Source organism: Eptatretus burgeri, chromosome 1 (assembly GCF_056783735.1).
Source record: "Eptatretus burgeri isolate ZD-2024b chromosome 1, Ebu_testis_v1, whole genome shotgun sequence".
NCBI classification, from domain to species: Eukaryota; Metazoa; Chordata; class Myxini; order Myxiniformes; family Myxinidae; genus Eptatretus; species Eptatretus burgeri.
Window position 1 is genome coordinate 92,942,567 of NC_140961.1, and position 24,667 is coordinate 92,967,233.

The 24,667-nt window shown below is 43.0% G+C and overlaps 1 protein-coding gene across 1 annotated transcript in view; it reads right to left on the minus strand.

The window, feature by feature from the left end:
* The window catches only part of LOC147034965 (extracellular calcium-sensing receptor-like), a 118,935-nt gene that overhangs the window by 34,075 nt on the left and 60,193 nt on the right, over positions 1 to 24,667 (minus strand). The window contains exons 8-9 of the mRNA XM_085860923.1: positions 8,245 to 8,472; positions 4,682 to 5,099 (exon numbers count right to left, since the gene is read on the minus strand). Coding sequence (XP_085717049.1) covers positions 4,682 to 5,099; positions 8,245 to 8,472 — 646 coding nt within the window. The remainder of the gene's footprint in view (positions 1 to 4,681; positions 5,100 to 8,244; positions 8,473 to 24,667) is intronic.

Here is a 24,667-nt window from a genome sequence, read left to right on the forward strand (position 1 = left end):
GTATGTGAACCAATACGTCTTGGCAATGAATCTTCGTCGGTGGATCGGTCAGAATGAAAAGCATCGTATTCAGCGCTTCGATCCTAGCGGATCCCTCGTCGCCTCCCGGCTTGTTTGTTTGTTTGTTTGTTTGTTTGTTTATCCAGGCAATATCTCAGCCGTCCTTTGTGCTAGGAAGCTGAAATTTGAGGACAAAAGTGAACATGTGCTTTGGGAAAAACTTAATATATTTTTTTATTTTTGATTCATCAACTAATTGATTAATTCCTTAATTGGTATCGATTTATTAATTACTTATTTATTTTATTTCTCATCCTGGCAAAATCTGAAGCATATTTCAAGCTAGTTAGCTGATCTTTGGACAGGACAATGACCAAGTGATTTGGCTATAAAATGTATTTTTGTGTTATTCATTAATCAATTAATCAATTACTTATTCATTTTTCGATTAAATACTTCATTTTCTAAAAGTTACAGATTTGGATGAAGCAGTGGTGGTTTCAGTATGTTATTTGGCAATTGCTTAAGAAATTAATTGTTGTTCTTCTTTCGGCTGCTCCCGTTTGGGGTCGCCACAGCAGATCATCCGTTATGATCCGCATACTGATTTGGCACAGGTTTTACGCTGGATGCCCTTCCTGATGCAACCCTGGTCGCCTCTTATGACACAGGGATAAGGATTGGGTTTCGCCATGATTCCGGGCTGCCATACACCCTCTCATAGCGCGGCCCAGCGCAGAACTCCCATCCTCAAGCGATCCTCCAACCCCAGCCTCTGAGTAGCCAGATTACAGGCGCACGCCACTATGCCCGGTCTGCTTAAGAAATCAATTATTGTGTGATTATTACTTATTTATTTTAATTATGCAATTAATCAATTTATCAATCAATCAATTATTCTACTCTGCTCCCTCCCAATTTAATCTCCATGTGCTGTACGGCAGCATCGCCGGGCACCGAAGGTTCCCCAGCAATGTCGCGCTGGAGGATTTGTTATTTATTTATTTATTTATTTGGCATGGAGGCAGTGTACTTTGAATGTACCTGTACTTGTCTTCTTCAGTTTTTGACTTTGGTTTCTTAATAGGAATTGTTGTACTTGTCCTGTTTTCTTTCTCAATTTCTCTCTCAGTTTCTCTCTGTGTGTCTCTCATCTCTGTTTCCATGGAAGTGATTGGTTTCTGTCCATGGGGCCTGGTCTATCTGTCTTGCAGCTTTGTTCTCCTGTTACTTTTTATTGAATGAGCATTGCCACTGCAAAGCACACTTTCATTTCCTTCAAGTGGGGTCATTTTGATATAATTTTATGTGTTTGGTTGGTTCTCCTGATTAGCATTTTCGGCCTTTTGTTGTTTTCTATTCAAAAGAATTGTGGTCTTTCTCTGAGTGTTGTCAGTCTTATCCCTTCTACTTTATTGGCTCGCTAATCTTTCAATCTACATTGGTCTTCATCAACCTCATCTTCCTCCTCTCCTCCATTTTGTTGCTTTCCCTCCTCTTCATGTTTATCATGATTTACTGTTCCCATTTTCATCCTCTACACCTGTGTAGGTGTTGCCCAGTCCACGTCAGTGGTTTCGCCAATCCCCCCCCCACTTGTGAGATCATATCCCCTCCTCGACATTGCTTTATCTCCACTGCTGGGATCCCTTGCCATGCTGTGATCCAAGCCCCAGCTGCAGAACATAGCCTCTCCCCAGACCATCGTGGCAACATCTCCACCTTCCCTCTGTCCACCCCATGGTGAGCCCTCAACTCCCACCCTTCTACTGCTTGGCTTCTGGTCTTATCTGTTATTTTTTAGATTTTTTCTCCGATTATTCAGAATTTTTTGGGTTGTTGGCACAATTTCTGAAAAATTATGGGATGGACTGTTTATATTCTGCTGGCCCATTCATCTTCTTTAATTGCTGCATGAATCTTACCCCTCTGTTGTGCATTCCACACTGCCCATGGATTGAATACACTTTGCAGAAGAGGATGATCCCTTTATCCTCTGTCCTCCAATTTTCATAATTTTGTTTCTCAAATGAAGCTTTATTTTTGGTTTTACAGAGACAGGTAGCAAGCACGTCCTCAACCTTTTGACTTCGTGCAGGTTTCTGTCTTTTCATGAGATGGGCTTCTTTATCACAAGAGGTGCAGCTTTATTATTTATTGCTTGCATTCCTGTTGCACAGTGTTGCTGCACAGACACAGCATTCTGCCTGTATGGGGTCTGTGTCCCATTAATCAGCATTTAGCATTATAATTTTGGTTTTAACACACAATTTGTTTTTGTCTCTCCTCGATATCCCGTCCCCTCTTCTGTAGTCTGAGTGTTGGCCAGAAAAGCGTGCATTAGGGTCTGCACAATGTTTTTCTGCATTTTTGTCATCATCAAACCATCTGAATGAATATTCCGATTGATGCCACTCTGGCACCCTTGAGCATTTTTGCAGAAATCCATTACTATGCAAATTAGTGGTGGCCATTGTCGAAATGACTATTTTTCTTAATATCTCCAAAAGTAAGCATCCAAATAGCCTGGTTGAGGTGACGACACCCATGTTTTTAGGGTAACTGGTCATGATAAACCCACTTACAATATAATAACATTTAAACTTAGCTCATAAATATCCAAATTAGCAGTCGCCATTATTGAAAATGAAGATAAATAGACATATAGATTGAAAAAAAAAACACTTCAGTTTTTGTGAATATAGATCACTTTATTACTCATACAGATTCAACAATTCGACAGTATACAATGAAAGCAGCCAACAACATTCCTGCGTAAATCAAATGTTCATACATATATATATATATATATATATATATATATATATATATATATATATATATATATATATATATATATATATATATATATATATATATATATATATATATATAAAACAGGTTCGTAAACCTTATGAAGGCTACTTCAGTGCTTGGTGTCTCATTCAGTGTCAGAGTCATCATCAAGGGAAAATGCAGCAGCTGTCTTGGTGCGCTCATTCCTGTAGCCAGTATCTCCATGGCAGGTACAGAAAACTGTGCATGGTAACTTGGCTGCTGTGCAGCGGCATTGAGCTGTGGAGCATTGCTTGTCGGAGGAACATCCACATCGTATTAGCTCCAAGATCTCTGGTGGTGCAAGAGTGATGTTGGGCGGCAGCATAATTGGAAGTAATGATCTTGATGCCTCATCACGTTTCCATCCGTACTGAGTGGGATCCAGAGGTGGTGGCTGCAGCTCAGCAGCTGACTTCCATATTGCGGTCTGGATATGAGCTCGTCACGTTTTGTTCAAAGGACTCTGGAGTTGGTGGCAGAGCCTTTCCGTCTGGTGCTTTGATGGCATTTGGTTTTGTCATCTTCATAGACCACACCTCTTTGCGAACATCAGACATGTTGCTTCTCTCCTTGCTACCACAGCAAACAGCCATGAACACAGTGGCTTCGGCGATGACATCGTCAATAGATGCATCCACATTCCCAAGTTTTTGAAGTGAATGGCCTGCTGCGAGTGTCTTCTTGCCAGTCAGTTTAGCTCTACCATACATCTGGGCAATGGTGTCGCAACCTGTCAGTGCGTGTAAAGCTAGTAGGTCTTGCAATATCCCGGCATGCTTTCTGGCAGTGGCCCCAATATTGATCGACGATCGGCCAGGACATGTTGCTTCCATTGTTATGTAGCATTGCAGATGAAGTTATGTGAAGTGATACACAAGCAAGATGAACACATCAGTATCATCACAGATGACTGTGATGCATTTTGCGCCATCTTCGGCAACTTTAGCAACGTGATGAATCATGATGACTTCTGCCTCCTCATGCATAGTCTTCAAATCAGTGTGACACCTTTGAGCAAAGTGGTGTATTTCCACTGGAGTAGACTCCTGCCCCATAATGACGAGCCTGTGTTTGCTCTGCTTTCTCTGTTGACTAACGTCAATCAAATTCTGGCAAATCAGTTCTATCAGCTGAACTTTGTTCTCAGTTACTGACGGAACCACCAGCTGTGGAGGCAGTGGAGTCTGGCGGTTCAACCTGTGGCACCTGCTAGCTTGCTGCCCAGCTCTTGATAATCTTGTTCCACTTTTGATGCTGAAATCATGATATCTGTGAAATACCAGATATACATCTGATTTGTCCACCTTTGCCATGATGTAGCTCATGAAGTTGTCAACAAAGTCTTGCACAATTCCCCTGTTAGGCCAATGAATAACCCAGAGGATTGCACAACCATCTAAGATGGTGACTTCAGGTTGTGGACCCAGTCTTGTTGAGATTTCCACTTGGAGATTCTTCTTCAATGTCGACTTGGTCTTTGCGATTCTCACATCACCCTTTTCATCGAACATTGATGTTGGCACAGGTGCAAGCTCGTACTCTAAGATGTCACATAGTTTGATGTTTCGACTTTGATGGAGCCCCATGACTCTGGAGTAGATGAGATTTAGATCACAAACTTCAGTAGATCCCACACGCATGACTTTCCGTGTCACTGCCATAGTTATGACTTGTTTAGATAAGGGAGCGTTGAATCCTGCTGGCCAGCTTTCTTCATACGAATGCATCTGTGCTTGGCCAATGTCAACTGCCTTTGGCACGTTCACCTTCTCTGGTCCAATTCTGCCAGTTACAATGTTGACAACTCTGTCTGCATGTTCGTTTGGGTCAAGTGGGTCGATACAGGACTGGAGTTTTCTCCTTGTGTTATCTCCGTCCTCTGCATCAGATCGTATACATGATGGCTTCTCTTCCTTGTAAATTGTCACCTCTGTGACTATGTGCCCCTCAGAAATATCTGTGAGATCGTGGATTATCTGACTAAACGTGTGCATACTATAGGCCCACTTCTTCAGTGTAGAAGGCTTCAGTGTAATGCCAACGATTCCATGTATGCCATGACCGTAGCGCATGACCGTGAACTCGATGTACATATCCGACCATATGCCGTTCAATAGGCCCTTCTTGTGCCGCATCACGTGATTTCCTTTGAAGAACATTTCCAGAATGTCTTCATGAAGCCTTTCCATTGATCGAAGGTAGTAGAGCCCATATCTAGTATCGTTGTGATGTCCAGCCGCAATGAAGTAGGGGAGCATCTCCTTCATAGCCCAAAGATGCAATGGCCAGTCTCCTTCATGCTCAGCACGAACAAACGCCATCATGATGAATACAAGTTTCACAAGGTTCTGTATCCATAGTTATGTGGTCATGCTCTTTGTTGCTTTGGTTTCAAGAGTGACCATTAAGTCTTCATGACTTTCTGCCTGAGCCATGCTGGAATGAAGGACCTCCTCAGTCACCAATCGCAGGGCCCTGAAGTTTTGGGGAAACCTTTTTCCACCAGGCATATGAGCAACACCTCCAAAGGCAGATTTCATCACGTCTTCCAGCCCGCTTTCAGCCATCAAGTTCCCCACACAACCGATGAAACTCATAAGGGTGTGCATGCCGCCCAGCCTTGGTATGAACTTGGTAAATCGCTCAGGATAAACCTATTTAACATTAACGGCCACTCGATACAGCTGTTGGTCGTTTGTGAAGATGGTTACGGTTTTTCCACACTCTGCGGTCAAGCGTTTTCCCTCTTCCATTGCTGTAAACATCGTGTCCGGATCAGCTGGATCCATATCTATGAGTGGTGTATAAATGGCCCTCGTTGAAGGTTGGATGGATCCTCCTTGCTCTCTGCAGAGCTTCGTATTAAAGCCACCAAACTCTGGTGTGTTCTGATCAGAAGTGATTTGCTTCAGAAAAGAGAAATCCATATCTTGAACTCTCCTAAGTTGTATAGCTTGATGAGCCAATACGCGGAGAGGTAACACCACACGTGTGGCTTCTTCAACTGGCATGGCTGGTTTCTCAGGTACCTAGGCATGGCTTGTACCTTTGAACTGAAATGTCTTCTGTCACAGGTGTCTTCATTTCATCCCGGGTCAATCGTCTGATGATGGCTTCATCTTCAGATGTGGAAGATATCTCCTGATCTTTTATGGTAAGTAGTACTGCAAGAGAGTGTGTTGAAACGAGTCCATTCTGGATGAGATATTTGTGTCGAAGTTGTCAGCAACAACCTGAACGAGGCCACATTCAGCATTGGCGGTTCCCCTAATCCCAAAGTGAACAGTTGCAGCCTTTGCTGCTGATCCCTTGAAACGTTGAAACTCCTCATAGGAACAGGTCACACGATAGTTGTACAACTGCTCGATGAGGTTTTTACGACTGACTAGAACTCCCAGTGCGAGTTGGAGTGGAGTTGGTCGTTTGGTGATCATATTCATTATGATGTTTCCTATCAGAGCTCCTGGAAGTGTGCAGTCCAGTTTAGCTGATATTTTGGAGAGTAGCAATTGAAGGGTTGAACTCACTGCTTCATTAGCAATATCTATATTAATTATAGTCTGATAGGAACTGGGGTCGGATGACAACTGCTTGGATTCCTGTGCAACCTTCTTGGCAATTCGTTCTATGGAAACATCAATAGCGTCATCTTCATCTGATGCTACTAAGTTGATCACAGTGGATGCTCTGCTGCAAAACAAGATTAAACTAGAGACACCTTCACCAGACAGAACCAGAAGCTCAGAGCCAAGTATATCTAACAATTTGGATAACAGGGTTCATCGAGAGTATAACTTTCCTCCATGATCCTTGTACATATTGTCGACTTCTACTGAATTCCACATGCGCAACATGTCGTTTTTCATCGATAGGATGGTAGAACTGACAGGTGGCTCAATGTCCTGAGTTTCTCTGCCACTGTGTGTTGCTGCTGCAACAGAACGGGTTGCCATGAAGGACTTTCTGCAGTCATCGTGATATCTCACATCAGCAGCATGAAGATCGTTGATTGTGCCCATTAATCGTATCTTGACCTGGCGTCCTTCTTCATCCTGGCGGGAGTCGATAACATCGAGAATAGTTTGTTTGAAAGTTGTCCGATCAACACGATCTGCAGTCCTATGAAGGAGAACTCGCCGCCAACGATTAGGATTCTTCTTATCAAAGTCCATGATGCACTTTTCTCCGCAAAAAATGCAATGTTCTTTCAAGTCAAATACTGTCATCTTTGAACGGTGGCTTCTTTTGCTTGTTGAAGCATCTTCCAAACAGACATTACTCATTCGTTTCAAGTGTCTTTCTATATGTGAGCATTATGTGTACGTTGACATACAGTCTCTCTGGCATTTGAGCTCGATAGATTTGTCTGCCTGCAATTTCTGTTCAAGCTCTTCATGTTTACCATCTTGTCTTGCTTTGCTTGACCGGATGATACTTCGCATTCTGTCTGGACCAACTGTTACCAGAGGTTTTCCAGCTTTAGTTGCATCGCAGAGACTGAAGAAACAGTCTCCAAAGGTGATGGAGCCTCAACCTGTAACAATAGAGGGAATTATAAACATCAGTAAACATTTAATTTCTTTGTTCGTATTTTAAAAAATTCTCAGGAAACAAGTTCCACCCTGTGAACTTTTAAAAAAATCAATAAAATACACAGTTGCTTTCAGACAGATCATGTTAAATAATAAATAAAAAACTTGCTTGCAAATAATATCGATCATTCTACTGTATCAGAAAAAATTACTCTTACTTAAAACTCAGTTCTCCAAGTTTCTTTCATTACATGACAAGCCTCAACTTACTTGATCACAAACAGTTCATGCTGTTGATCTTCTGAGGTCAGCCATTTCTTCACAACTGTACTGGGGATAAACGGCTCTGCGCAAGTTATTTTCAAACAGTTTTGTTGTTGTTGTATAACTGTACTGCAAAAACGCCGATCGGCACGGACAAATTCAGGGGGTCATGTTATGCTAATTTGCATATCAATGAGCTAAATTTAAATGTTATCATATTGTAAGTGGGTTTATCATGACCAGTGACCCTAAAAACATGGGTATAGACACCTCAACCAGGCTGTTTGGATGCTTACTTTTGGAGATATTAAGAAAAATAGTAATTTCGACAATGGCCAACGCTAATTTACATATTAATGGGTTTGTACAAAAATGCTCAAGGGTGCCAGAGCGGCATCAATCGGAATACTCATTCAGATGGTCTGGTGATCACAAAAATGCAGAAAATCATTGTGCGGACCCTAATGCAAGGTCATCTTGAAAAATGGTGTTTGACATCCGGACGACTGCCAAACAGCACCGATCTTTCGCCTCAGGGATCGTCACATGGGATGCCCGATATAATGAGCAGGGAGCGAGTAGCATAGCATCACTTTGCGCTTAACGCCACCTTCTCTTCCCAGCCCACAAGATGATCGATGACTATTGCCAGCTTCACAGCAGGATGTTCGTCTGGGGCTCCAAGCAGTGCGGCCATGACACAACCATCCACAGGGCTCCATCCAGTCCCACACGCTGCAAAGCTTTGCTCGTCTCTTGGTGATCCACACCTCCATGCTCGATCAAGCCTTTCCACTTTGGCTACATTGCCCCTGGAGTCCACATCCTTGGTTAGGTCCTCAGATGGTTTGTTGGAGACAAGAACAGCCTCAGAACATCATCATGTCAGTGCCTCGGCTGTGAAGCCACAATTTCCCCATGATGGCCTATGCTTCCAAAACACCTTACTCCTCTCCCTCCCCTCACCACCAAAATTGAGGCATTACGATCACCATCAGCAGACCCAAGCGGGTAAACCAGTGAGCAACACACTGTGATGAGGTGATAATGTTCCGACTTCATCAACGCCATCTTCTCACCAAAGTGTCACCACAGGCCTACATGCTCAGCTCGCACCCTCACTGAGAGCTTCATTGGCCATGGCAGTACCAGGTGAATTTTGACATTTATCTAATGACCCTGAATGTACTGTTGTGTGTGTGTGTGTGTGTGTGTGTGTGTGTGTGTGTGTGTGTGTGTGTGTGTGTGTGTGTGTGTGTGTGTGTGTGTGTGTGTGTGTGTGTGTGTGTGTGTGTGTGTGTGTGTGTGTGTGTGTGTGTGTGTGTGTGTGTGTGTGTGTGTGTGTGCGCGAGTGTGTGCGCGCGTGTGCGTGCACGTGCACACGTGTGTTAGTTCGAGTCATTTTCTGAAGGGTTTGCTTCTTTAGCACAATTTAGGGATGATTTGCAACAATTATTCCATTTCACTCTCGTTACTTTAATTAGACATTTGTTTCTCTTCTGTTTCCACCCTTTCCATGAAAAGTAGATGCAGCATATATTTGTTGGTCAGAGCAGTAGGAGGTATCGATTTGGCACACAATCTGCTCATTGGGAATATAATCATATCTTCTTTGATATGTCGAAATATAAGGAGAGCAAACAGATTGGACAGTTGGCTTATTGGCAAGTGTACTTCATGAGGCAACAATCTACTGACCAAACACTAGGAGGACAATTTTATAGTCGGATAAGTATTGTCTCTTTAATTGTAACAAGAATGTGAGTATACATGCACTCATATTCGGCTAGTGAGCTATGTCATCCTGTTAAAGTTGTGAAAAAAAAATTTTCAAACCTGTCTCATTCGAGTATTCTCCTTGTGCACAGATAATGCAATCAAAGCAACAGAAAGGTTCTCCTTTTCGTGCAGTCTTCCGTGTTCCAATTGAACACGCCTCATTGCATATCGACAGCGGAACCTGAAACAACAATACTGTACACTTTAACTCTCTCAACATGAAAGCTATTTTTGGATAGAGTAAGGTATGCACCATTGAAAAATATAGCTTTAAGCTTTATTAAATTATCGGAACAAAATCAATGTAAAAATTTAAACAAATATCATGAGATATCAATTTGGCCTCCGGAAAATGAATATTGAATACGAGCCTCGAGAAAATGAATACTGAACATTTGGACATGTTTCTTATTCAAATCAGCAAAGTGTAATGTGTGTTTTTCACAAATGTACACAATTTCCTTTCACTGAAATACAAAGATTCACAGTGGGTTTCTGATAGCGTGAAACACAGGACAATTTTTTTCATTTAATTATGTAAAATATTGCTATTTGTATTCACAATCTCAGATCATGGGAGAGTAGGGATCCGGCCTCCAAACCTCAGAGAGTGCTGCAATACCGATGTTCAAACAGTTGAACTGAGATGATAACAGAGACAGGTGATCATCCTCTCTTAGGGATAGGACATTGCAGGCACCCACCTGAAGGGACCACCTCAGGTTAACTCAAGGAGACCGCCGTCTGGTGGATGACATCTCAGCACCACTCTGCGAAACACCACCACAATGGGACACAGCAAGTTTACCCTCTGCTTTTCCTCCTATCGTCAAGGAATGGGGGTCCCAAAGGCTTTGCCCCAATTGTGTCATCCAGTGAGTTGCCTGGAAAGGGCAGCAGCACAGGAGGTACTCCCACGGAGTGGGTTTTCAGTTTTCTTTGCGTTTGTCAGTTTTGTCGAATGAAGTGTTTCACGGTGGCCAGAGTGCAAATCCTGCCACTAACCTCCTAAGAAAAAGTTAGCCAACTGCAGGAGAATGTCTGCAGACACAGTTGGGCACTAGATATGGATGGCTGTTGGCTCACAAGGAACTCGTCTGCCCATTGACAGGTTTGTTTTTAATCCTGCTGGCTGTCCACTTCCAAACACCCTCCTCACCAGGAAACCTGGTGGGGGAGATGGTTTAGTCGCTGACAACTCGACCATGAAACAGTTTTGTACAGGTTTACATGGTGACTGTAGCAAGTCACAGATCGAATCTGGCCTGGCCTGACCTGATCTAATCTGAAAGGCAGCTTCACAAATTGGAGAAAATAGGAAAAAAAATAAGTGGAGGTGGGAGTTAAGCCTAGATTTTGGGAGAGATCAACCAGGAGGGATTATTATAAGAAGGTGTGTATTTTGGAGGAGTTTTATGGAGGGTCAGAAGACTGAGGTAGACTGAAGACTGGAGGTGCAAGAAAGGTCACCAATATGTTGTGATGTAAAATCAGACTTTGTGCTTTTGCTTCATCATAGGGGATTTCAATCATGTGAAAAGCTTTAGATGCTACAAAGTCCAGGAGAGACAGATGTTATGCAGGGATTGCCAAGCCAATAGAAGGATTGATATTACTCCAAACAACAAACGGCCAAAATAATAGGAGAATATGACTCCATTGAGCGAAGGACAAAGTAGGTGCAGGCTGTGCATAGTTCTGATTTTTCTTGGAATGACTTAAAACAAAAGAGAATTCCCATATGTATGATCAGTTAAAGAGAGATCATGGTTGATGGTGAGGCTGAGAAGGCAATTAGGCCAAAGCTCATCTGGTGGCTGACCATGGAAACAGATAAGTGGGTCAGTTTGGCAATCTTTCCAGCATGAAAAGGTAGGATTGTAAGATATGCCAGCCTTGAAAGACGTGTTCCATTTACAGTATCTGACCAACATCAAATAGATTCTTGATCAGCAGAATGACAAGGCAGTTCGTTGCCTAATACTGTGATGGAGGTACTGTATAACACAATGTTTCGTCAACTGAAAGAATGAAGATGTTTTACAAAATGTCAGAGAGGTCGATAAGGTATATATATATATATATATATATATATATATATATATATATATATATATATATATATATATATATATATATATATATATATATATATATATATATATATATATATATATATATATATATCCTGGTGTTGGTGCAGTGGTTGGGGCAGCGGCTTGGGATCCAAAAGGTCCTGAGTTCAAGCCCCGTTGGGCCACTGAATTGATACACCAGGGGGTTGACTCAGCCTGTAATCCTTCCGAGGTCGGCGAAGTGAGTACCAGTGTACTGGGCCGGTGTATACCCCGGTTAAAATAGGTGTACCATATCCCTGTGTTGTAAGAGGCGACCAGGGTTGCGTCAGGAAGGGCATTCGGCGTAAAACATGTGCCAAATCACTATGAGGATCATACGGATGATCCGCTGTGGCAACCCCGAACGGGAGCAGCCAAAAGAAGAATAAGAAGAAGAAGATATGTATACATATATATTAATATATGTCGATATTATATATATATATATATATATATATATATATATATATATATATATATATATATATATATATATATATATATATATATATATATATATATGTGTGTGTTACAGCTGTGGAAATTCGCAGAACACCATAAAGGTTCCTTAGATCAGTTATACCGGTAAGTGAGTGTTCAGATAGGTTTCCCCACCGTTGTTTAGAGGGTTTCTTCGTGTTCACCGGGCTGTGATCCTTTGAGGTGGGTTTTTCTTTTTCTATCGTTATTTTGGACCAACCATACCTCAACAACCAAATCACCACAAACAACATCACTCCCCTTAACCACAACGCCAACCACGCCACCATCACTGCAACCACGATCGCCTCTACCGCCCACCACAACCAAATCACAACCACTAACATCATTCCCAAACGACCACAACCAAACCACCACCACCTTCACCCCTTTACCTCCACAACCGTCAACAACTCCACACCACAAACATTGCCTCACCTTCATTCCCGAAACGGCGCCATCTTTGCGCCAGCAGCGTGGGATCCGATCAAACGGCATCGCTGCAGGCAGAGGCAAGGGTTCCCTCGCCGTGCAGCGTTGGTGATTTCAACCACGTCGGCTCGCTCTCCGGGAGGGGTCGAAGGTCAGAGAGTGTTGGTGATTTCAACCACGTCGGCTCGCTCTCCGGGAGCGGTCGAAGGTCAGAGAGCGTTGGTGATTTCAACCACGTCGGCTTGCTCTCCGGGAGGGGTCGAAGGTCAGAGAGCGTTGGTGATTTCAACCACATCGGCTCGCTCTCCGGGAAGGGTCAGAGATCAAAGGCTCGATGATTCCTACAGCGTCCGCTTTCCGCGCAGGGTCAAGGGTCAGAGAGCAAAGGCCAACTCTCATCTCCCCGGCACTATATAAGGGCGAGCAGAACGGAGCTTCGCGGCAGTCTGGAGGGGTCGGAGAGCCGAGTGGAGCCCGAAGTCTGGAGAGAGTCAGTTGGGGAAAGCCAAGGAGCTGCGTGGAGACCACAACCGGGGAGAGCTTGCCAGCACCAAGGCAGTCCGAAGTGATCGGACCTCGACACAGTTCGCGCATCGCTGAGGAGCGGACGGGGTCGTAAGAGCATCAACTCTTATAGAGCATCAACTCTGACAGAGCACTAAAAGACTCGTTCGTTCCTCTCAAAACGCGTTGCCGGCCGGCGCCCGGATCACCTCGCCTTGGCAAGGCTGTAATCAGGTGCGGCTGTCCTAGCGGCTGTGGGAAACAGACGTCACGACCTGGCCATCATCGCAAGGCCGCAATCAGGCGTGACTGTCCTCATAGCCTTGGGAAACAGATGTCACGACCTGCCCATCGTCGCAAGGCCGCAATCAGGCATGGCTGTCCTGGTGGCCGTGGGCAGCAGACGTCGTGACCTGCCCATCGTCACACCACGAGTGTGCGGGTAAGCCGCATCGGTCTCACGAGCCCATTCGGTCAACCAAGGCTCACGCACTATAAAGGTCCACGGACCCTGTCTGCCACTCTCGTCTATGAGAATGGCCCTTTCCTTCCTTTGAGTGAATCTTGTGGCGCCGTGTCCTGACAAGTAAAAACTGTTAAGTGACTACATTAATAATAACCATATTCGGTCGTAGTGCTTTCCCTTGCTTTTGTTTGCCTGTATACGTGTTGGCTGTACATACGTGCATGGGTAAAATAAATGTGCTTTGTTCAAATGTACCCCGTTCGTCGCGTCCTCCTTTCACCATATTGGAAATGCCATCTTGCATCGTGGAATAAATAGTTGGGTTTCAAACACCCGTTCAATAGAATCGGATCCGGCGAGGTCGGGCGATAATACCCGCTCGGTTATCACTGCAGAACGGAACGGACCGCATAAGCGGTTCGTGTCCCAAGCCGACCTGCACCGAGGTACGGTGTCCCGGTCGGCTGCCCGCGCAGGTACTTAGGTATATTGAATTTGGCAAGTGCCCCTATCTTGCGCGGGTAGACAATTGGCTCGGCCGTGGTGGGGATTAGAAACCCACCCGTGACTGGTTTCCGGCGTTAGCTGTGGAAAGTCACGACTGAATTGTCCATCCGGTGGGCGACGTGGTTGCTATTAGTGGAAAGTGGCCGATCGCACGCCGGCGGGCGCAAATTCGTAGCAATATATATATATATATATATATATATATATATATATATATATATATATATATATATATATATATATATATATATATATATATATGTACACAGACACACTTGTGGTTGCATCAATGGTTTGGGACATGCTGCTGATGTCTGATGCCCCTATTATCAATACACTGGTGCTCAGTTCAACAACCTCAGAAGGATGACAGGTTGCGTCGACCCCATGCTGTTAATTCAGCAGCCAACAGGGCTTGAAACTCAGGATCCGAGGATCCCAAGCCGCCACCCTTACCTCGAAGCCAACACCAGGTTACCATCAGTTTTTATTTTCTCCACTTTTCCCGCCACCATCCTTCTATCCCTCTCAACTACACCTTCTTATCTGTTTCATATCTTTAAATCGAAAAAGAAATACATTAAAAAAATCCTGACCCCACATAACCACAAGACTTCCTGTACTGACTCTTCTTCCTCCTTCTGCCGATCTACCATCTAATACTTTTGCCAACCCACATTCACCACACACCTTCACGATTTTTTTCTTCAACCTTTCCTTCACCTAACTGTACCTAATCTAAAAAAAAATTAAAAATATTTATTCTTTTAACCTCTCGCATTACACCTCCTGTCACCACATGTGTCTCCGCCCCCTCTTCTTCCTATAACTTTCATCGAACTACCAGCTTCCTTCTGCGTTTTCTGATCCAAATTCACCAACAAATACACGATTTTTCTTCAACCTCTCCTTTACCTAACCATAAGTAGTCTTTATCAAAAAAATCAAAAATTCACAAACGGTCTCTTAAAATGGTAAAACTTCCCTTTTCACATGTTTGGTTCTTGGAATTGTATCATACTTCGCCACTCTTTTTCTACTTCAAAAGACTTTTCAATTCGACCTTTCCTTCTTCCCATGTCTAAAAAGTCCAACTGTTAAAACGTTTCTTTCCTCCATGCTCTTAATTCTCCTTTATTGCATCCCTCACATAATGTCTTTAATCACATTGATGAATTAAAAAAATTTAAATCCCAGTTTGCAATGCATTATCCTGTTCTATCAATCGTCCTTTTTTTCCAACTTCAGTGCCAATTCAACCACTGACATAAATCTATGTCCTACAAACCACTCACATGTTATACCCTCTCCTTACCTCTCCCATCGTGCCCCTCATCCTACCTCTGCTCTTGACACCTCTTCACTGTCTTCTTCAGTCTCAGCTCCTCCTTTTTTGTCCCAAAGTGTGTGGTGTTCTAACATCTGTGGGCTCCATTCAAACCTAACAGATATCTCACTCTCTCACTCAGAATACTCATCACCACAAACAACCCCTCAAAACTTGTACCTCCCACTGCCCGCTCCCCTCCTCAGCATACCTCCACCGAGACTAATCCTTGTCATCTAAGACTGTGAGTACTTCTCTCACCTGCCATGGCACTTCAGCAAAGGACTTCTGTTACTCATTGGGACTGACACAATCTGTCAACTTCCCGACCCAGATCTCAACCAATGGTACTCCCTCTCTTCTGGATCTGATTTTGACAAATTCCCCTGAAAATATCTGCTGTTCTTCCTTGGCTCCAATCGGTTCTTCTGACCACATCCTTGTCAAAGCAGACATCTCTCTGGCTATTATTAAAGAACCACATCAGTGCCATCGAGTCTGGCATTTCACTCAGGATGACTGGCAGAGTCTCCAAGCAGCTATCAAACTTCGAGACAGCTCTCCCATACTACTTTCTCCAACATCAACTCATCATGGGAATTCATCAAAGAACCTTACTCTCTCACTCATGCACAGATTATCCCATATCGTCTTCAGTGGTCCTACCCTTCCTCCCACCCATGGTACACTTAACCTTGTGAAAACAAGTTGTCCTGAAACAACTTGGCATTGCCTCATGGAAAGCAAACCCAACTGAGGGTAATCTCAGTTCCTTCCAGAAAGCTCGGAACAAGAGTGTATCTACCCTCAGGAGAGTCAGAAAACAACATCTTTCTCATACCAAGTCTGAACTCTCAAACCTCTCTCCTTCCTCCAAATCCTGGTGGCATCTAATCAAATCTGTTTCTGGTGTATGTTCCCCCTCCATCCCCTCCCTTACCTCAAAAGGGCACACTGCTGACACTGCTCATGAAAAGGCTGAATGCTAAAATTTGGTGTTTGCATCTAACTCTTGTGTCTGAAACCCATCACTTTCTGCCCCCACCTTACCCAGTCGCACCCAACTGTCCCTGGACTCTGTGTCCTTTTCTTCTGACAAAGTGGAGAGCTTGCTGTCAAACCTCGACTCAGATTCTGCAACCGGTCCATAAGGCATAAGCGCACGTGTCCTAAAAACCTGCTCCTCTGCTCTTGCTCGTGCTCTCTCTGTTCTGTTCACCCTCTCATTTGCTCAACGTCATCTGTCATGTGCTTGGAAATCGGGAAACATCATTGCCCTGCACAAAAAAGTGCAAAAACAGATCCCTGCAACTACAGACCAATGAGCCTTCTACGAATCATCAGCAAGGTTATGGAATCCTTCATCGCTTCAGACATTAAATCCTTTCTCTTCTGCAATGGCTTGATTTCCAATCATCAATTTTGTTGCAGACCAGGTCACTCTACCCTGGATATGCTGCATATGCTCTCCCAACAATGGATGGAGGTACTCAATACCAGACATGAAATATCATGTGCTTTTGACACAGTCTGGCACCCTGTCCTGCTCACCAAACTCTCTTCCTATGGTATCCAACGCCATCTCCACTCATGCCTCACAGACTTTCTCTCCTGTCACAGCCAATGTGTGGCCCGAAATGGAGTTCTCTCATCCCCTCTTCCTATCTAGGCTGGAGTTCCTCAAGGCAGCGTTCTGGGCCCTGTTCTTTTTATGTTTTTTATCAATGATCTCTCCGACTCTCTGGAAAATCCTCTTTATCTATTTGCTGACGACTCCACTCTCTGCCGTACCATCTGTCATCCCTCAGACCAGCAAGCAGCAGCTTCTTCGCTCTCTGCAGATATGGATAAAATTACAAACTGTTCCAACACGTGGAACATGTCTTTCAATCGTGACAAATCTCACACTCTCACTATGTCTCTCTGAAAGGACCGTTTAGAAAATACCCCACATAATTTCTCAACAATGCTCTGGAAGAAGTCCTTTCATTCAAGCTTCTGGGTCTCGCTATCTGCCATGGTCTCTCCTGGGAAAGCCACATTTTCAACCTGGCCTCCAAAGCCAGTCACCGACTTGGAATCCTCCATCATGCAAAGTCCTTCCTCGGCCCACCTGCGCTCCTAACCACTTACAAAGCTTTCGTCCTCAGCCTGATGGATTACTGCTCTCGCCTCTGGGCTGGTGCTCCTGCCTCTCACCTTTCTTGGCTTCCCGCTGTGGAAACTAAGGCATTTGGAATCATTGGTATCTCCCGCTGTGAAGCTGAGTCGTTGGTCCTCTCACTCTTTCTCACCGCAGGCAGGTCACTGGTCTTTCTGTGCTCCACCATCTCCTCTCCAGTCTCGAATCCCCTGCTCTGTCTATGAATTGTCCCCTCCATATTTCCACAGGGTGCTCAAGTTCCGTCAGCAACCCCGTTCTGGTGAAACTACCAAAATCACGAATCACTGCTCACCTTCACTCTTTCATTCCTCTGTTTTTCCCGCCTTTGTAATAAACTCCCTGACTCTGTTCAATCCCACTCTTCTTTCCAGACCTACAAAGCAGCCATTCACCACCACCTCTTATCTTCCCCCATGCAAAACCTAAATCTTTTCTACCCCCGTTAATCCACTCCAAACTCACCTCCTTCAAATTCCCTGCTTTCCTTCCTGAAAGTCCCTGTAATATCCATCTTGTATATCCCGTGTTCCCCGCCCCATCCCTCTCCCTTCCACAGATCTCATCATGTCTCTGTCCCCCACTATTTTGTCCTTCCCTCTCTCACCCCTCTTGTCTCATACCCCCCTTGCTGTGCATTGTGTGTTAGGTCTCATACGAGCCTCGACAATGTATCCCCCCCCCCCCAAAAAAAATCAATGGAATGCAATATCTTCAAATGAATTACCATTGCATATACATATATATATATATATATATATATATATATATATATATATATATATATATATATATATAATATTTACATCCCCACTCCCAACTGGGAGCTTGTGCTTCTACCTCATAATTTGCTCTCTTTGATGCAAAGGACAACCTTTGAAAGGAGGATTTCTCTTGGCCTGCTTCTCACTTACATCACGTTGTTGATCTGGCAGTCTTTTACCAGCTCATGTAATGTTGCTCCCACGACCTTTTCAACTCCCAAGGGGACATATGATCCTTTAAATACACTGCTCTCTTTACCATCTTCTGTGGGACTATCTTCTCAAGTATGGTGTCTCTTGGTCTTGGTTTCAGGCTTTCTATTCTGCTGCTCATGATCTTCTCCATTTCCCTGTTTGAGCTTTTCTACAGTGGTTGAGATAATGCCCCATTTCTACCTGAAACTTCTCATGAAACGGTATGGACAAAATAAGTGCAGAATAATTTTTCAGCAGAATGGACACTGACAGGACAGGGGGCACAGTGTATCTCTGCATTCTCGTGCAGTTGTTCCCATTCATTTCACTTTACATCTGTTGCCACTTTTCCCTTTATTGTCCCACAATTCAATGAGTCTCCACACTGGTCTTGTGAAAGTTAAAAAAAATTATTGAGAAAAATAGGAGAAATTATTTTGGGCTTGCCATCAAAGCATTATTACAAAATAAAGAAGCATTTAATAAACCTTTTGGAATACCCATAATGCATAGATCGAATGGAGGGGATTTAATTATGAGTAAGATGCATAAGCCCATATAAATATTGTCCAAATGCTTCGCCTTTGCAAAGCATAGCTGAGGAAAGAAATGTTTCCATCTTCAGCTGGGTGGAAGTTTGCTTTCACAAAGCAGCATTCCTAGTGCCACTGCCACAGAAATCTTGGTTAGTCAGCCAACAGTTTGATAATCTCCACATTGTGGTAATGATGAAACTGGTGGGCCAACAACTCTTTTCAGCATGAAGTTGTTTTCTGGCAATTTTCCATTGCTTGATGATTGAATCTTGAAAATTCAAAAAGCAGATATTTGCAAATGGTGTCTTTATTGCAATACTTGCCATTTCATGTTGATGTGAAGTCCAAAGAATTCCACTTGTATTTATTTGCAGTTTGTGTTCTGGTGAAGCAGATGAATCAAAATATCCCACAATTGGTAATGACAGCTTTCCTGAAGCACCAACCTGCCAGCTTACAATCTCGTACACTGCGGGAGGATCTCCATTTTCATCAAATGACACTTGCTCTCCAAAATTGTTCACAAAATCAACTTTCCTTAGAAAAAACAGCAACTGCCAGTGACAGGAGTGAGTTAACTTAATGATCCTATATATATATATATATATATATATATATATATATATATATATATATATATATATATATATATATATATATATATATATATATATATTTATAGCGAAAACAAATCACTCAAAGTAATGGTCTTGTCTTTGTGGAATGTTTTAACATATAATTTGGTGTGTAATTCTGAACTTTTAAAAAGTATTTGTTTTTAAGGTGAGATACTTGCATGTCATTCTTCATGGCATTCAAATTAGATTTATTCATTGTCAAAATAAAGGTTAAAAAATCAATCAGAATTAATCCAAAATATATGACCATATGCAATTGTTATTGCAATCAACTTGCAGTGGTGTCTCAATGCCCAGGAATGCTTGGGAGTGCTTCCCTCATTGACAAATTACTCAGAACAGCTTGCTATCCTAAACACACAGAACCTTTGGTGAAGGGCAGTTTATAATTTTGCTAGGATGCCAGCACAAAGTTCGCCTTCTCATTTCAAAAGGTACCACTCATTAATCCAAAGGGACCATACTCTGTACAGATTTTGGTGCCACCAAAACATTCTGCTGGGCTGTTGGGCACAATCCTGGACAGGTCAAAACTCTGACACAAGAAACTTAAATGGCTCAATCATTCCAACAAGCTGGTACTCATTGTGCCAACCTCAGAAGGATGACAGGCTGATTCAATCCCATCTGGTATTAATTCAAAGGAAAAGCAGGATTTGAACTCGGGACCCTCGGATACCAAGCCCACCACCCGAACCATTAAGCCAAAACAAGGCAAAAACTAATAATCAAGATTAAATGGTAGAAAAAGAAACGGTCAGCTGAACTCGGATCCATAGCTCACCACCCCAACCATTAAGCCAAAACCAGGCATAAATTAATAATCAAGATTAAATGGTAGAAAAAGGGAACAGTCAGCTAAAATAACAACTAAAAACTACCCATTGATGCAACACCCCTTAAAGCGTTTGATAACATGCATAGTTCAATTGAAAACCAGATGCAGGATATGCATTCAAATGGTCTGTTTACTGTTTGTAACGGAACCCAGATCTAGATCTCCTATCCTAACATAACATCACATAAAATACTGTATACTATGTTAATCTCGACATTCATTATCAAATACTGTCCACATTTTTTCAAGACAAAGCATTCAGATGTCCTGCATTTTATCCATACTAATAAATGTGTGTGTGTATGTGTGTGTGTGTGTGTGTGTGTGTGTGTGTGTGTGTGTGTGTGTGTGTGTGTGTGTGTGTGTGTGTGTGTGTGTGTGTGTGTGTGTGTGTGTCCATCCTCCATAGCTCTAAAACAATGAAACCGAGCAGCCTGAAACTTTGCCTGCAAACGAAGGGAACTCAAAGGGAGTGCATAAATCAAAATTGGGTGTTTGGTTTAATTAAAACAATCCCTTTGAGGACAATTAACTGCCTTATTTAATTATATCCTTTATCAGGCACATATTCAGGCAGCTCACTCTCTGGGGTCTTCAGGTGTATCCTAGGTTACTTCACTGCAGTCTGAAGCCACTTGTTTTTTGCCCTGATAAAATATGCCCTGACTTGGAACGGGCCACAACAATTTCTTAACAATAAAGTTTTTTTTCACTTTCCTCACTCCTATTATTGAATGCCTCTTCATCATAACTACAAATCGCTGGGTACATTTCAATGCTTATAAATGCCTGGAAAAGCCAGCGTTATTGGCTATATTTAATTTCCCCTCACACCATAACCTCAAGAATATTTTAAACTAAGAAGAATTACAAAATTTAAGCTCCAGATTTGAACTTATCAGCAGTTCCGATGTTCATTTGTTCAAAAAAAGATGGTCAAAAAAAAAAGAGTTCATTTGTCCAACTCGGACATTGCTCGGGCGGTTCCAGGTACCTGGTTTTATCGACGGCAATTGGTAATCGATTTCCAAGCCAGGTGTTCTTTTGGAGTGCTTGCTTGAGTGCTTAAGCGACTTAATGAGCATGAGGATTGGCAGCTGTTTATAAAGATTAATGTTAATGCACATCTTCCTGCAATGTCAATAATGCAACATCGTTTGTATAATTTGCATATTGAAATTCCCCCAAGACAAGGTGAAACCACCTCAAGGTTTTTGGTTTGTATACAATATGTACTGGAGTCAGTGTGACTACTCCTCATTTTCATAAATGCCAAGGTGAGCCAATTAAAAAAAGCAAAGAATTCACAAGGTTTTGGAAAAGCGATGATAATAGAAAACCTATACGCCAAGAAAACCTATAGAAAACCAAGACACCAAGGTGAAAAACGAATAGCCAAGATCTTGTGAAAAAAGCCAAGGAGTGGTCACACTGACTGGAGTTGGTAATCACACTGATTCCAATTGCTGATTCCCCCAAAAATTGACAACATCGGCTGTGTGTGCGTGCTTGTTGTTCATAAAGCATAACATATTCTCGCTGCTAACTCCTCTCTCTCTCTCTCTCTCTCTCTCTCTCTCTCTCTCTCTCTCTCTCTCTCTCTCTCTCTCTCTCTCTCTCTCTCTCTCTCTCTCTCTCTCTCTCTCTCTCTCTCTCTCTCTCTCTCTCTCTGTCTCTGTCTCTGTCTCTGTCTCTGTCTCTGTCTCTGTCTCTGTCTCTGTCTCTGTCTCTGTCTCTGTCTCTTGACATGTCTGGACAGTGGTTATGTCCTGGTGGATTTTGTCTCCGGACACATCCGAGCAGTGATTGGCTCTGGACACATACAAGTAGTATTTGTCTCCGGAAGGGTCTGGGCAATGTTGGTGTACGAGTACGGGAGTTTGTCTCTGGACGTGTCTGAGCGGTGTTTGTCTCTGGACAGCTTGGCTCAAGATGTGTCCAGGCAGTGTTTGTCTCTGAACGTGTCCGAGAGATGTTTGTCTCCGAACGTGTCTGGGTGGTGTTTTTCTCCAAACTTGGCAGGGCGGTGTTTGTCTCCGAACATGTCCGGGTGGTGTTTGTCTCTGAACGGCTTGCTCTGGATGCGTCTGGACAGTGCCTGTCTCTGTGCAGTATTTATAGTATGACCGGAAGCAAATGGATTTCAGAAATTATTTTGTTTCCATCTTCACTGTTATTCCATGCAGAAGCATTTTTTTAATGAGATAGCATGAATCGTAATTAACACTCCACTGCATGTCTGCCTTCCCTTCCTCTCACCTATCGCTGCCTTCCCTTCCCCCAACCCCACTCACTTACGTCCATCCTCACTTCCCCACCCCTCCTCACTCTTTTTCTCTCCACCTCTTCACTCTACCCCCTCTCTCCCTCCCCCACCGCTCTGTATCCCTCCTCCCTCAGTATTCCTGTCAGCGAAGTGATGGGTGGTATTTGCTAGTGTATAGTATATATATATATATATATATATATATATATATATATATATATATATATATATATATATATATATATATATATATATATATATATATATATATATACACACATACATGCACAGTCATGTGCCACTTAACGATGGGGAAACGTTCTGAGAAATTCGTGGTTAAAGGCCCAGTCACACCTTGACGTTTTAGCCAGCAATGGCAACGTATTAAAATGTATGTAAAACGCTGGCTTACGTTGAACTTTTGATGTTTTTTTTAAAGATTCGGACGTATTCATAACGAGTTGGTCGTATGCATAACATATTAGTAACGGACACAGAACGTTTCGTTGTGTGATGGATAACTTATACCAACAAATGCTGAACCTGTTGTCGGCCTTCACAACCTATACCCAACGCTAGTCGAACTTATGCATAGCGCGCTGCACGCATCGCCGACGATGACGTGGCGTAGGTTATGAAAAGGTTGCCCCACAACGATTCAAATCATAACCGCCGCAGAAATGGAAGTGTCAACATCGCAGTCACACCTTGGCGATCTTGCCAGCGTAAGCCAACTTCTGGAAAATTCGTCTAAAACGCTGGCGCACGTCGAATACGGTATGGGTAAGTTTGGTATACGTGAATAAAACGCTAAAGCACACTATCATACGTCGTATTAAGTGGAGTACGTCTTGTAATTATAAACGTGTTAAATATTTTACGATGTACTTGCCATATGACACACGTTCCGCATGCGATGGGAATAAGTTGTACGCACGATATGCGAACGTGAGCACACGTCGACAAAAGTCACTTGTAAGGTGCTCATAAGTCGAAATACTCAAGGTAATCGTTAGCGTCAGTGTTCCAGACTCCGTGGGGTTTTTTTTTCTTCTTCTTTGGTATGACGGTGATGTCGACACTTCAATTTCTAGTGCGGTTATGATTTAAATCGTTGAGCGGCAGCCTTTTAATTATATTATATTATAACCGCACGAGAAATCAAAGTGTCGACATCACCGTCATACCAAAGAAGAAGAAGAAATAAAAACCCCAGGGAGTCTGGAACACTGACGCTAACCATGACCTTGACGTGTTTCGACTTATGAGTAGCTTACAAGTAACGTGTGTCAACGTGTGTCAACGCTCGCGTAACGTGCCTACAACACGTTACTCATAGGTTAGAAATAAGTTTAGGGTACGCTAAACATTACCTCGACGTGTTTCGACTTATGAGTAACTTACAAGTAACGTGTGTCGACATGTGTCAATGATCGCGTAACGTGGCTACAACTTATGGCTAGCGTTATGCGGAACGTGTGAGTCATATGCTGGCATAAGTCTTAAAATTTCAAGCATGGAAAATTTGAGGACAACTGAAAAGTACAACGTTTAAAGCCAGCGTACTACGACATATGGCAGTGTTTTTCAGCGTGCTCTCAATGTTATCAAAACTTACCCATGAGGTATTCGACGTGTACCAGCTTTTTACACAAATTTTCCAAAAATCGGCATAAGCTGGCTAAAACGTCAAGGTGTGACTGGGCCTTAAGCGATGTCATCATTGTGCGAACATCATCGAGTGTACTTACACAAACCAAGATGGAATAGCCTATTGCTCCAAGGCTTCAAACCTGTACAGCATGTTACTGTTCTGAATACTGTAGGCAATTGTAACACACATCCAAGATAGATGGAAGACACGTTAGTTTTACTTTTGTGCTGTTCATGACGGCTATGTGTGTTGTTAGCGGCTGCTTACAATCCCCTCTTGCAACGATTATAGAAAGGTGAATAAATCGCATTTGGATTTTATAAGTAATCATTGCATCGATGTTATAATTTACAAATTAAGAAGCAAGCA